Below are 13,776 nucleotides of genomic sequence, written 5' to 3'. Positions count from 1 at the left end.
CCGATTCTTCGGCGCATCGTCCTCTCTTTACAGTCTATTGCCCAATCGGCCAGTTGACCTCCGCAACTCCGATATCCTTGGTGCAATATTCGCTCTTCTTGGCCCGATGCCTGAAACCATGGCCCAAAGCCTTCTATCGATACGTCGACCGATCCTCCAACACGACGTCCAATCTTCTGACGTATTTTTCTCCGGCCCGACATGATTCTTTCTGCTTTAATTGTCTCTCCCAGATCGAAGCTTCTAACGTCACTCAAAATACAAATTAAATCATAAATACTATCAATTGGTTTCATCGTCAAAACCTAAGATTTAACACAAACTACACCACCTCTCATTGTATTATTGCAAGACATACATTTTGTATGTCTCGATGACTTGACATTAGGATCCTTTGGATCCTTGAGATAGGTGTCCTTCACAAGATCCTTTTTTGAGTTTCTTACTTACGAGTCATCTGAAATACCACTAGTGTAGCAATGGATTCATCTGAAGTACCACTAGTGTAGCAATGATTTATGATTCTAAAACTGCAGCAACAATCCAAAATACTAAAAAGTAGCAATAATCCAATTGCATTAATTATCCTTTTTTTTTGTCTCTTATCGGTGCATGTATTTGATGTAATTGAACAATCATATTTTGTCAGTATTTTATCCATTTATCAAACTATTTATATAATCCAACTCATTTTTTAAATATGAAACTCTTAGCTTATGATAACTTAGAGGTATTAATTTAGAACCATGCTTTCCAATTACTACAATCATACACTTAAAACTATCTAAACAGGTTATAATGAATGTAATACCTATTTGATAAAGAAACTCTTGCTTTGTTATTATAAGCATTATGTATATTTGTTTGTTAGCTCTTCGTTGACTTTGTATTAATTTATTTGATTTTTGAAATATATATGTAAATCTATTGGTCCTTTCCTTTATGAAACTTTTGAATTCTTAACAACAATAATTTTTTTTTCCACTTCTATCTCATGCTCTCTTACCACTTACATTTATCTCTTCCACCTCGTTATATTCTAGAACTTTGTTATCCTTAGGTAAATAGCCATATGATTCAATCTTTTGGATCTTTTTCTCATTCATGTATGCTTCTAACTCAAGTTTAATCTCTTCATGATATTTTTGCATGTATATGCATTTTTAAAATTTATGACTTGATATTGTTTTGTGCAAACTATACCACCTCTCGTTGTATTATTGCAAAACATACATTTTGTATGTCTTGATGAGTTGACAATAGGATCCTTTGGATCCTTGAGATAGGTGTCCTTCAATGCAAGATCCTTTTTTGAGTTTCTTACTTAAGATTCATATGAAATACCACTAGTGTAGCAATGATTCATGATTCTAAAACTGCAGCAACAATCCAAAATACTAAAAAGTAAGAATAATGCAATTGCAAAGACTAACATATACAAAATTTACATGTTATATTAATAAAAATATTAACATGAAAAGAAGAGGATGCTCTGTGGAGAAGTTTGGTTGGATGGTTGTTTTGTTAGGTGATTGGGAAAGAGGGAGGATAAGGGATTGTGGTCCGCGAGAAGGAGAATGGAATGTGCTGTGGAGGGGAGGAGGTGCGATAGTAGAGGGGAGAGGGTTGTAATGAAGAGGGGGAGAGGGAGGAGGGAGGAGAATCGAATGTGCTGGGGAGGTTAGCGTTGGGGAAGGGGGGAGCTTCGACAATAGGAGAGCTCGCCCGCTCAACCCAATAAGCGAGTGCTCGGGCCATGCCTTGGTCCGCTTAGATACCTATAGACGAGCATTTGACGATTTCATTGATATGTACTTTTTTTAGTTGTGATCGTCTCATATGATTTCTTTAAACTTTATAATAAACTATATCTTACAATAATCAACTCGATTATTTGGAGTGTCCATATGGATTTGCCTCCAAGAGATGATTCGACTTATTTATTTGTCTCATAATGATACTTTTTAAGTTTTAACCGGAGTCAAGAGTCGTCATACGATTAGTTTATTGTTGTTTGATCATTATATTTGAAACTAGAAAAGATAATGGAAATAATTTATGCTGATTAGTTATAAATCAACTTAGTAACCATATGTAGCAAGTTATACATTATATTATTTATTTGTCTCGTAAAGATTTTATGCGGCACCAGTGTAACGTTAGACCCTTGTTCATTCTAAAACCACCTCCTACGAGTGAGTGCCTACACAAACATTAAGCTCTAAGCAAACAAAAAAGAAAAGAAGGTATCATCATTTAACCATATTTTTATCTTGGATAAAGCAACTAAATATATTCTAATTAAGCCCCGAATCAATTTAATTCCTGGCCTTTCTGCGGCTGCTCACTAATTAAACCCAGTTTTATCAGACATGGACATATTGGAGCAAATAACCCATGAAAAAATATGTTTATCCAGGAGAAAGCAACTAAAAATCTTGTGATTAAGACTCTGATCAAATTTAATTTCTCAACTTTCAGAGTTTACTAACTAAATTAGCCCAGTTATATAAAATATTGTAGCAAATAACATCATGAACCTGTGACGAAAATAGGATAACCTGATCTACACAGAGACCCTATAGTCTGAATACTTGAGCTGCATCACACCATTTGTATCACTCTTGTATCTATAGACAAGAAAAAAATAAAAAGAAAGAAGTATATATATATATATATATATATATATATAAAGAAATTGAAGGAAAAGAGAATATTTTATTGTATTTTATGGCTACTAAATATTCAATGCCACTCTGACAAGTTAAAATTGATTAGTTTAAATCCTTATTGTGGAAGGAACAACTTATTAAAGTACCTGAAAGTTGAGGATTTCTGAAAAAAAAATCAGATCACTCTCTTAATTTGGATCTATTTGCAGATTTTTTTTATGAATCCCATATAGATATTGAAAACAATTCAATTGCTATTTTGACCAATGCAATATTTTATTTGTTCAAGTTGGGACCTCTGAATTATCGGGTTTTGTCAGAGCAAGCAGAGAAAAATGGGAAATAATGCAAAAGACCGGAGAAACCTCTTCAGAAGCCAATATTGGAAACAGCTACAAGCAACCTAAGCAGACCATGGATTTGATGTTTCCCGTGTGTGTTTTGCTTGGCAAATGTACTTCTGAGAATGATCTTACAATCGATAGGAAAGGACAAATTTTTATGTGGCTGGTTGGGTGTGACGTGAGTTTAACTCGGCAAATTATATACTCTTCAAAGTAGAAAATTCTCATTATCTTCTTCATCTTGTGTAAAGAACCTCTGTTAAATTCACCTATAGATCAACCCATGCTATTTTTGGACACTCATAAAAGAGGTAAAGAAAGAAGATAATTTAGATCGATCGACCGCCCTATAGATCCACCCTGCTATTCTTGGAAGCTGATAAGACCTAAAATTATTTTACTAAAAACTATAAATAAAAATTTAAATATTTTTAATTAAAATATAAATACAGTTTGTTTGTTTTTTTTTTTTTGTTGTATATCTCGATAGTCAAAACAGTCATAATATTATAATTATCATAATATTATTTATACTGGTGATTGAGTTTATACACGTAGAAGGATTTAGGTTACTAGGTTTCCAACGTCCCTTTGTGGACCAAAGTAATGTTGCACTAAGGGATCCTGTACAACATCCCCTATTAGGCACATTGATTTCAGTAGGCATCTTTAGACAAATCATCAAACTTTCATAAACATCTCATTACCCTTATCCTATCTATTTAGAATCAACTACATAAATCTTTTTTTTATGGGAAAGATCTTTAATTAAACCAAGAGTGCTTACATCCTTATATATAATTTCTACTAAACTTTTAAACCTAAAGATTCCGCTCCTAACATTTCATGGGGATTTAAGTATACCTTATAATTCCGAAACAGAATTTCTATAATCATTAGGTCCCAAACTTGAAATTCCTCAACCAAACACACAGATAATTCTGATTCAGATATTCTATTGAAAAATATAATTCTGGAGTATACTAAACTAAGGACGTAAGACAGCTACACCCTAAAGCTGCAGGTCACCAACATGAGACGCATCAACCAAATCAATGACATCTGAAGCAATACAGATCTTTGCAGCCAGATAAGACAACTAAAATGTAGTAAAGCTCACAATGAACGAGTTCAACTTAGTTGGAAAGGAACAAAAGCGAGAAAGAAACAGCTCAGACGAGAATACATACCATTAGAAATTCTGTTTATTTAAAGATTGACGATACTTTGATTGCTGAAGAAGCCTTTTCGAACACAACATCAGATTCTTCAAATACCCCAAAATTGATACATCAAACAATACAGAAGATGCCACTACAAGTAACTCAGGTTCTGTACGTGTCATGTTCAATTCTTCCACCCGTGAATGAGCAGCTCCACCAACAGCCAAGAAGCTGATCAATTATCTCATTCTTGAATACTTCACAACGTCTAGCAGAACATGCAACCTATGGAACTGAATCTTATGTGAGAAGAGAGAAGAGAGAAAGAGAGAAGAGCAGTAAGTGTTGAATCTCGGATTTTGATGATGAAACCAATTGATAATATTTATGATTTAATGTGAGTTTAAATGATGCAGGACTAGCTTCGATCAAAAAAGACAAATCGATTAAAGTAGAAGGAATCATAAGCTGAGTTAGAACATACATATCAGAAGATTGGACGTCGGGCCGGAGATCGATCGACGTGTCAGCAGAAGGCTTACATTCGTGAATTCGAGCATCGGACCAAGAAGATCGGACATTGCGCCAAGGATATCAGATGTTACGAGAAGACAACATGTTGATTGAGTAATACGTCGAAGGAGAGGACGACGCGTCGAAGGATCAACGCCGGAAGAACCAATGACATACCGGACAATATAGGATTCGCTTATAATTGATTATGTCTGGATCGAGTTAGTTTAGAGTCTAATTGAATCGGTTTAGAATATAATTAGGCCAACTCAATTAAGGGTCAATTGGGCCCAAGTTTATACTATGTTGGGCCAAGTGAAAAGGCCTAAACAATGACCCAACAAGTGAAACCGTAGTGGCACAGTCTCCGAGACTATGTCAGGCGATGGTACCGCCCAGTGGTAGGGTGCCAGGTAGTGGTACCGCCCAATGTCAGGCTGTAGGCGATGGTACCTGTTAGAGCTAGCCCCAGGATATTTACCAAAGGGTAATTTTGGCAACACAACAAAGACAATAAAGCGGAAATAATAAAAGCGACAAGAACAAACAAAACACCAGAACACCAGATATACGTGGTTCGGTCAAATGACTTTAACCTACATCCACGGAAGAAAGAGGAGCAAACTACTATTATAAAAGAGGGACACTTACAAATGCCTTAGGAAATGTTCCTAGGCCATAAAACACCTTCAGCTTCCTAAACAAGAAGACTTCAAACCATAAGCAGGTTTTCTTGTGATGCCTGCTGTACTTCTTGTGGTGTCTGTGGTACTTCTCGTGGTGTATCTAACATCAAAGCTCAGGCCCTTATTTATAGTTCCAAGACGAGACAACAAGTCTGATTTTCCCGATGTGGGACTATGGGACTTGCCAAACTAACAAATCTCCACCTTGGCATGTCCCAACAAAACTTGCTCCACCTTCTTCACAAAAGCCCCAACGGGCAATCACCAACAATGAATACCAACCAAGTCCAAGCACTGCTTGAACTTGTAAACCGGAAGAGGCTTCGTAAACATATCAGCTGGATTGTCCTTCGTATGAATTTTCTGAACAAGGACCTTTCCCTCAGCAATCAACCACTTAGCGGAATTATCACAAGAAACTGCATCTGAATAGGAAGTAGGCTCACCAACTTCACTTGTTTCTTCTGCAACAGACAAAGCATATGCAACCAAATTTGCATACCTTTGTGGTGGTCGAATATTTCTCATATGACGCATATGCCATAATTTGGTGATGTCAGAATCAAACAATGATGATGACGAAACTGCAACTGAACCTGTGACAGTAGTTCCCTACAGAATATACAAGCTACCAGACCTACAAGCTTTCATAACAATAAGAGCACTTCTAGAAACTTTCATAACTCCACCTTCAGCTGTGTATTTACACCCAAGGGCCTCTAGGGTGCCTAAAGAGATGAGATTCTTTTTCAAATCGGGAACATGTCTAACATTAGTGAGCGTCCTCACAATACCATCATGCATTTTAATTCGGATTGTTCCTCTACCAACAACATCACATGCGGCATTATTGCCCATCAAAACAATTCCACCATTACAAGATATGTGGAAAACAAATCCCTATTGGGACACATGTGATAAGAACAACCTGAATCTAAAATCCATTCATTTTTAGACTTTGTCCTGTCATCAATAGCAAAGAAAATATTTCCAAAATTCTCATCAGATGCTACACTAGCTTCAGCGGATTCAATAGTTTTCTCAACAAATTTTTCCTTTTGCTTTAATTTATTTTTCAATTTAAAGCAATCAGATTTAATGTGCCCCATTTTATGACAATATCTGCATTCCAAATTTCTATGTCTGGATTTAGATCTAGATTTAGATCTACTACTGTCAAATTCTCTTTTATCCATTTTATCCCTGACAACCAGACCCTCAGCCTGATTTCCTCTACTTTCCCCAGTGATATCTCTGTCTATTTGCTCCTTAGATTTTAGTGCAGATTTAATTTCCTGATACGAAACTGTTTCTTTTCCATAAATCAAAGTATCACGGAAATGCTTAAAAGATTGGGGAAGAGAACACAAGAGCAACAAAGCCTTATCCTCATCATCAATTTTTGCATCTATATTCTCTAAATCCATAACCAAAGAATCAAACTTATCAAGATGCGAGAGTATAGATGTACCTTCAACCATCCGAAGCATATACAGTCTCTGCTTCAAGTAGAGACGATTCTCCACTGTCCTCTTCATGTACAAGGCTTTAAGTTTGTCCCACATGCTCTTAGCCGTAGTCTCCGTAGCTACCTCCCGTAAAACCTCGTCAGAGAGGTTTAGAATGATGCTGGATCGGGCCTTCTTATCCATACCCGCAAGATCTTCCTTTGACGTACCATCTGGAATGTTCTCAGCACCCTGAAGTGCCAAATCAACTCCGTCTTGAACCAGAATGGCCTCCATCTTGAGTTGCCACATGCCGAAGTTGACATTTCTGTCGAATTTCTCGACAACAATCTTTGTTATTGTCATCGTTGCCAAAAGATCCCAAAACCAGGCTCTGATACCAGTTTGTTAGAGCTAGCCCCAGGATATTTACCAAAGGGTAATTTTGACAACACAACAAAGACAATAAAGCGGAAATAATAAAAGCGACAAGAACAAACAAAACACCAGAACACCAGATATACGTGGTTCGGTCAAATGACTTTAACCTACATCCACGGAAGAAAGAGGAGCAAACTACTATTATAAAAGAGGGACACTTACAAATGCCTTAGGAAATGTTCCTAGGCCATAAAACACCTTCAGCTTCCTAAACAAGAAGACTTCAAACCATAAGCAGGTTTTCTTGTGATGCCTGCTGTACTTCTTGTGGTGTCTGTGGTACTTCTCGTGATGTATCTAACATCAAAGCTCAGGCCCTTATTTATAGTTCCAAGACGAGACAACAAGTCTGATTTTCCCGATGTGGGACTATGGGACTTGCCAAACTAACAGTACCGCCCATATCCCGAAATCTCGGGGATTTGAATTTTGGCTCCAAGTTTTGAAGTCATTTAGGGTCTATAAATACCCCAGCTATTCCTGCATGAAATAGCAAGAAAGTTGAGCAAAATTCTGTGATTCTAAAGTTGTAAATCCCATTAGAAAGTTGAGTTCCCTCCTAAAGCTTATAGAGAGTTCTAAGGGAGGTATGTGAGGAATACCTTGCAAAAGAGAGTTGTAAAATGTTGGTCTCCTAAACCTATGAAAAGGAGAATAGGGGTGTAAAAAGGTAGTTGATCTTCGCCCATTGAAGGAAGATCGTTAGTGGATACTAGTGGCCTCGACGGAAGAGGAATCAACGAAGTGGATGTAGGTCACGACGACCGAACCACTATAAAAATCTGATTTGCATTTACTTCTTGCTATTTACCTTTACTGCAAACTGAATTCTTACTTTCACTACGCTTCCGCATGCTTTCAAGTTAAGCATTTCCGATATCGGTTTTTATCGAACGAAAAGATTTTCAAACTCAACGTTTTTATCCGCTGCACTAATTTACCCCCCCCCCCCCCCCCTCTTAGTGCCGACTCGATCCTAACAATTGGTATCAGAGCTAAAAGAAATGACTCTTTTCGGCTTTCAAGAGGGCCTTTCTATCGTTCGTCCTCCCATGTTCAATGGGACGGACTACACTTATTAGAAAACTCGGATGAGAGTTTTCTTGCTTTATATGGATTTGAATTTATAGAATATTGTCGAAAACATATTTCAAAAGTCTTCTCTTCCAATGAACGATTGGAATGATTTGGAGAAGAAGACATTCTCTTTGAATGCCAAAGCTATGAATGTTTTGTTTTGCGCCTTAGACAAAAATGAATTTAATCGTGTTTCTATTTGCGAACGGCTTATGAGATTTGACACACTTGAAATCACACACGAAGGCACTAATAGAGTGATTTCGAGTTGTTTCATATGAAACCAAGCAAAATTATTGTTAGACATATACACCTGTTTTACGAATATCATCAATAGTTTAAAAGCATTTGATAAAAAATTTTTAAATTTTGAACTTGTTAACAAGATATTAAGATCTTTTCCAAAGAGTTGGGATCCTAAAGTAATGACTATTCAAGAATGTAAGAACTTGAACCATTTTCCAATTGAAGAACTTATCGGGTCTTTGATGACCTACGAAATGACTTATGTGGAACATGATGAACTTGAGAAGAACCTTCCAAAGAACAGGAAGGATTTAGCACTTAGAACAAATGAAGACCACTCGAGCGAAAGCTCAAGTGATGATGACTTTGAACTCTTAATAATAAAGCTTAAGAAAATTTTAAAACAAGAATCGAAGAATAAAAATAAACTTAAAAAGAAGAGGCTATCAAAAAAGAAAAAGACACTTAAGGTGACTACGGAGAAAACGAGTTCATCTGAAGAACAAGGGCAAGGTGGCAAACTGTGCTTTGATGACTTTATGTCAACAAGGTAAGCGACTCAATCGAATCTCTTTTTCCTTAACATGAAATTACTTAATGCTTTTCATGATTATATATATATATATATATATATATATATATATATATATATATATATATATATATATATATATATATATATATATATATATATATATATATATTATCATGACAATTGCATGTTTTGTAATAATACTTGCACATCAAATAAGATTAATTCCTTATATGTTACTTATATGTTATAAGAAACAATTATGTGTATCTTGATGATTTTGTATTGCTTTTCGGTTTTAAACATGATAGATGGTTTTCATAAGGAAAACAACTTGAGTATACTTGTATAAAATTAATTACATAAAATGAAACACATAAAAAGAAAAATGTATTATCATTGGAATTAAAATGATAAATCAAATCTCTTGTTTAAAGAAGCCTTATGTTTAATGTGTTATATTTTTTGTCATGATGATTTTGATGATAAAATTTATTTTTCGATATTAAATGATGATGCATGGTTTGATTTGGTATAAAAAGACAAAAGCATGCTTACATAAAATCAATCACAAAAGCTATTTTTTATAGGAATCTATCTACGTTGCCTTTATTGAATATTTCGAAAAGTAATTTTGATGATGATTTTGGATCTATTTTCATATGACTTGTTTTACTAATGAGATGATATATTCAACTAAATCATTTATCGCATTTATGACTTGTGATATATTCAACATGAAACATCTTTCTTAATGCACGTATGATTCACTCTTTTAAGAGAATATTTATCAAATCGTAATAAGTTGAGATTTTCTTTATATAAATTAAGACTTTTCATTATTCTCCTATGATTCTACTTACTATATATTTAAGAGAAGCTTTTCGATATAAATCATGAGATTTCTTATGCATGAATCGAGATCATTGATTATTTGTTCTCCTACAATTCTTTTGTTATTTACTAAAGAGAATATCTTTTTCGGAATTCATGACTAAAAATTTCTACTGAAGATCTTTTACTATTTGATCTCCTAAGATTTTATTTTGATTATTTAAAAAGGAGATTTGTCAAGTTGAATCATTTACGAATTGATCCTCTTTTATCTTTCATCTTTCATGTTATGATTTTCATATGATTATCTTTGTATTTATGTGATGCTTAGAGCATTGATGTAAAAAAAAAATGAATTGCACTATTAAAAATTCCCCTCTTCTTCTTTCTTGTTTAGAATGAAAAAGGAGAGAGAGAAAATCACTAGAATCTCTTGATAAATCAATTTATGTCATTTTGAATCTTCAGAAAATAATTTTGATGATTTGAATCTAAATAAGATTTTGTTTTCAATTGAATCAAGAACCTTCTCTTGATTTCTTAACTTGAGATTTTCTTTTATGAATCAAGATCTCTTGCTCTTTATTCTCGTATGATTCTTGCATTTTGATTTAAAAAATATTTTCTATATGAATCATGTCTTTTGGTATTCAAATAATCTTTGATATTATATCTTTCATGGTTTATTTATGATACTCTCTTATATTCATAAATTGTATACCTCATCACATTTGATTTAAATTTATCTTTGTCATGATGTGAAAATTGATGTAAAGGAAAAAAATTATAAAATTATATTCTTCCCTTCTATTTGACAATGACAAAAGGAGGAGATAAATTTACTCGCTTGCATGTTCTAATATAATGTAACACTTGCTAAATTTGCTAGTTTACACATTGAAAACTTGTTAGCTGGCACACTTCAAGAAAATACAAAAACAAGCTATCTTGCACTTCTTAAAAAAGAAGAAAGAACTTGCTATCTTGAACATCACTAAGAATTGCAAGCTTGCAATCTCAAGAGAAGCAAAAGTTCTATCGTGCCTATCTCAAGAAGTAAAATTTGCACAACTCAAAATTGTTGCTAACTTGTATGTTATAAAACTTGCATATCTAAGACTTGATAATTGCACTTCTCATTTTTGTTGATGATAAAGAGGGAGAAGTTATGATGATGATCATATATAGAATGATGTGAATCATGATTGCTTTGATTTGAATTCAATTTGAATTCAAGGTTTTAACAATATGACATATTGATAGGGGGAGTTAAGGTCAACTCTATCATCAATTGGTTGTCATCATAAAAAAGAATAAGATTGTTGAATCTCGGATTTTGATGATAAAACAAATTGATAGTGTTTATGATTTAATATGAGTTTAAGTAACGCAGGACTAGCTTCGATCAGAAAAGACAAATCAACTAAAGTAGGAGGAATCAGATACTGGACCGGAGCACACATGTCAAAAGATTAGACGTCGGGCCAGAGGATCGGTCGACATGTCGGCAGAAGACTTCAGTCCATGAATTCGGGCATCGGGCCAAGAAGATCAGACATTGTGCCAAGGAGATCAGCTGTTACGAGAAAACAACATTCTTATTGGGCAATACGCCGAATGAGAGGATGATGCGCCGAAGGATCAAACGAAATGCCAGAAGAACCAATGACATGTCGGACAACATAAGATTCGCTTATAATCGATTATGTCTAGATCGAGTTAGTTTAGAGTCTAATTGAGTCGGTTTAGAATGTAATTAAGTCAACTCAATTAAGGGTCAATTGAGCACAAGTTTGGGTTATGTTGGGCCAAGTGAAAAGGCCCAAACAGTGACCCAACAGGTGAAACCGTCATGGCACAATCTCCGAGACTATGCCAGGCGGTGGTACCGCCCAAACATAGTCCCCAAGAGATTGTCAGGTGGTGGTACCGTCAGACTGGGCGATGGTAGTGCCTAGTGGCAGGGTGCCAGGCGGTGGTATCGCCCAGTGTCAGGCTGTAGGCGATGGTACCGCCCAGTGTCAGGCGATGGTACCGCCTGTACCCTGAAATCTCGAGGATTTGAATTTTGGCTCCAAATCTTAAAGTCATTTGGGGTCTATAAATACCCTAGCTATTCCTGCATGGAATAGCAAGAAAGTTGAGCAAAACTCTGTAATTCTAAAGTTGTAAACCCTATTAGAAAGTTGAGTGCCCTCCTCCTAAAGCTTAAAGAGAGTTCTAAGGGAGGTGTGTGAGAGATACCTTATAAAATAGGATTGTAAAAGGTTGTTTCCTAAATCTATGAAAAGGAGAAGAGAGGTGTAAAAGGATAGTTAATTTTCGCCCATTGAAGAAAGATTGTTAGTGGATATCAGTAGCCACGACGGAAAAGGAATCGACGAAGTAGATATAGGTCACGACGACCGAACCACTATAAAAATCTAGTTTGCATTTACTTATTGCTATTTACTTTTATTGCAAACTGAATTCTTACTTTCACTATGCTTCCGCATGCTTTCAACTTACGCATTTCCGATATCGATTTTCATCGAACAAAATGATTTTCAGATTTAACGTTTTTATCCGCTGCACTAATTCACCCCTCTCTTAGTGTCGACTCGATCCTAACAGTAAGTACAATCACAACTAACATCTGGACTTGGGAATGTCAAAAATAAAGCAGAAAACGAAACATTTTGCTGCGAATGTAACCTAAATGCAAATGCAACAATTATCTAAGTAGGGTTGTATCCTTTAGCGGTGAAGACCAATCACCCTTCGATGACAAATTCTTAATGAACCACTACCATCTATTCGAACAAAGATAGTTTAAGGAAAAGATGCCAATAGCACTGGTCCAAGGTCTTGAGTTAAGAGAACATGTTGCAGTTTGCTGTTAAAAAGACTAGAACTAGAACGTACAATTCATTAGTAAATAGCAGAAGGGTTTGGATTCATTTACCTTGAAAGATCAGCCTTTCGAAATGTGCCTACGCCTGCAATATGTACAGTTCTTGCTTGCTTATCAAGAAACTACCAATGGAATTCCCCGACTCCATAATAAACTGCTCGTAGAAGGTTCCCACACGCTTACTGTCGACATCAAGTGATAGTTCTTCAATGTTGGGCATTCCCTCTGCTTGAACACCATTTCCACATATGAGAAAGTGGCTGCCTAGAATAAATGATCCAGATGCACGAATTGCAACTCCATCATGCTCATGGGGACGGCATTGAAGTTTTTGCACAACATGAACAATTTTCTCTTGAGGCCGACAACCTGCCAATTTTCTCCGTATATCTGATAGAGTTGAAAATATATCATTCTGCCCAGTGTATGTCTTTCCTGAGAAGCTGATCAGAAAAAGAATGGGTATTAGCACATCTACAAGGAAGTTCATTCTCAAAATATATTCAAGGGGCCAATTTCATATGTACCCTCTGGCATAGGTAAATTTTTGAGTGCTCCATTTTAAAGTTACAAATGCCATGTGTAGCCACCTATAGTCAACATACCTTCATATATTACACTCAATTCTTTCACATATACCATGAAACAATTCAAGATGCAGCGTTCAAGAAATTTCTCAATTTTAGAGGATATCCATGACATTCTGATGGGTAATTATGAATTATAGCTTTGAAGAGGCATCTGTGATATTTGCAACTTTAGAACACCAAAGTGCACTTATGATATCAGGATACAAGGAGCAGAAGAAGTATTATGACAAAATATCCACAATGATACAAACATCAATCAGAAAATGCTTAAATTAATCCAATAAGAGCACTACTTTTAACTGTTATGGTTAATCTCTCATCAATTAGGAATCTTATC

General features: G+C 35.4%; 1 protein-coding gene across 10 annotated transcripts in view; it reads right to left on the bottom strand.

The window, feature by feature from the left end:
• Positions 1-4,095: 4,095 nt before the first annotated feature.
• Positions 4,096-13,776, bottom strand: part of LOC135584185 (mitogen-activated protein kinase kinase 3-like) — a 34,323-nt gene continuing 24,642 nt past the window's right edge. For 4 of the 10 annotated variants that reach the window (XM_065083416.1, XM_065083423.1, XM_065083421.1 and 1 more), the window contains 2 exons: positions 12,901-13,292; positions 4,096-4,464 (listed from right to left, as the gene is read on the bottom strand). In XM_065083416.1, coding sequence (XP_064939488.1) covers positions 12,929-13,292 — 364 coding nt within the window. In that variant the 3' untranslated portion in view covers positions 4,096-4,464; positions 12,901-12,928. Of the gene's footprint in view, positions 4,482-12,749; positions 13,293-13,776 lie in introns of those variants that run through there. The other 6 variants (XM_065083422.1, XM_065083424.1, XM_065083419.1 and 3 more) reach the window with 5 other exon arrangements.

Source organism: Musa acuminata, chromosome BXJ1-9 (genome assembly GCF_036884655.1).
Source record: "Musa acuminata AAA Group cultivar baxijiao chromosome BXJ1-9, Cavendish_Baxijiao_AAA, whole genome shotgun sequence".
In the NCBI taxonomy this organism is placed as follows: Eukaryota; Viridiplantae; Streptophyta; class Magnoliopsida; order Zingiberales; family Musaceae; genus Musa; species Musa acuminata.
The sequence above is the reverse complement of the archived record's forward strand: the minus strand, read 5'-3'. Positions and strand labels throughout refer to the sequence as shown.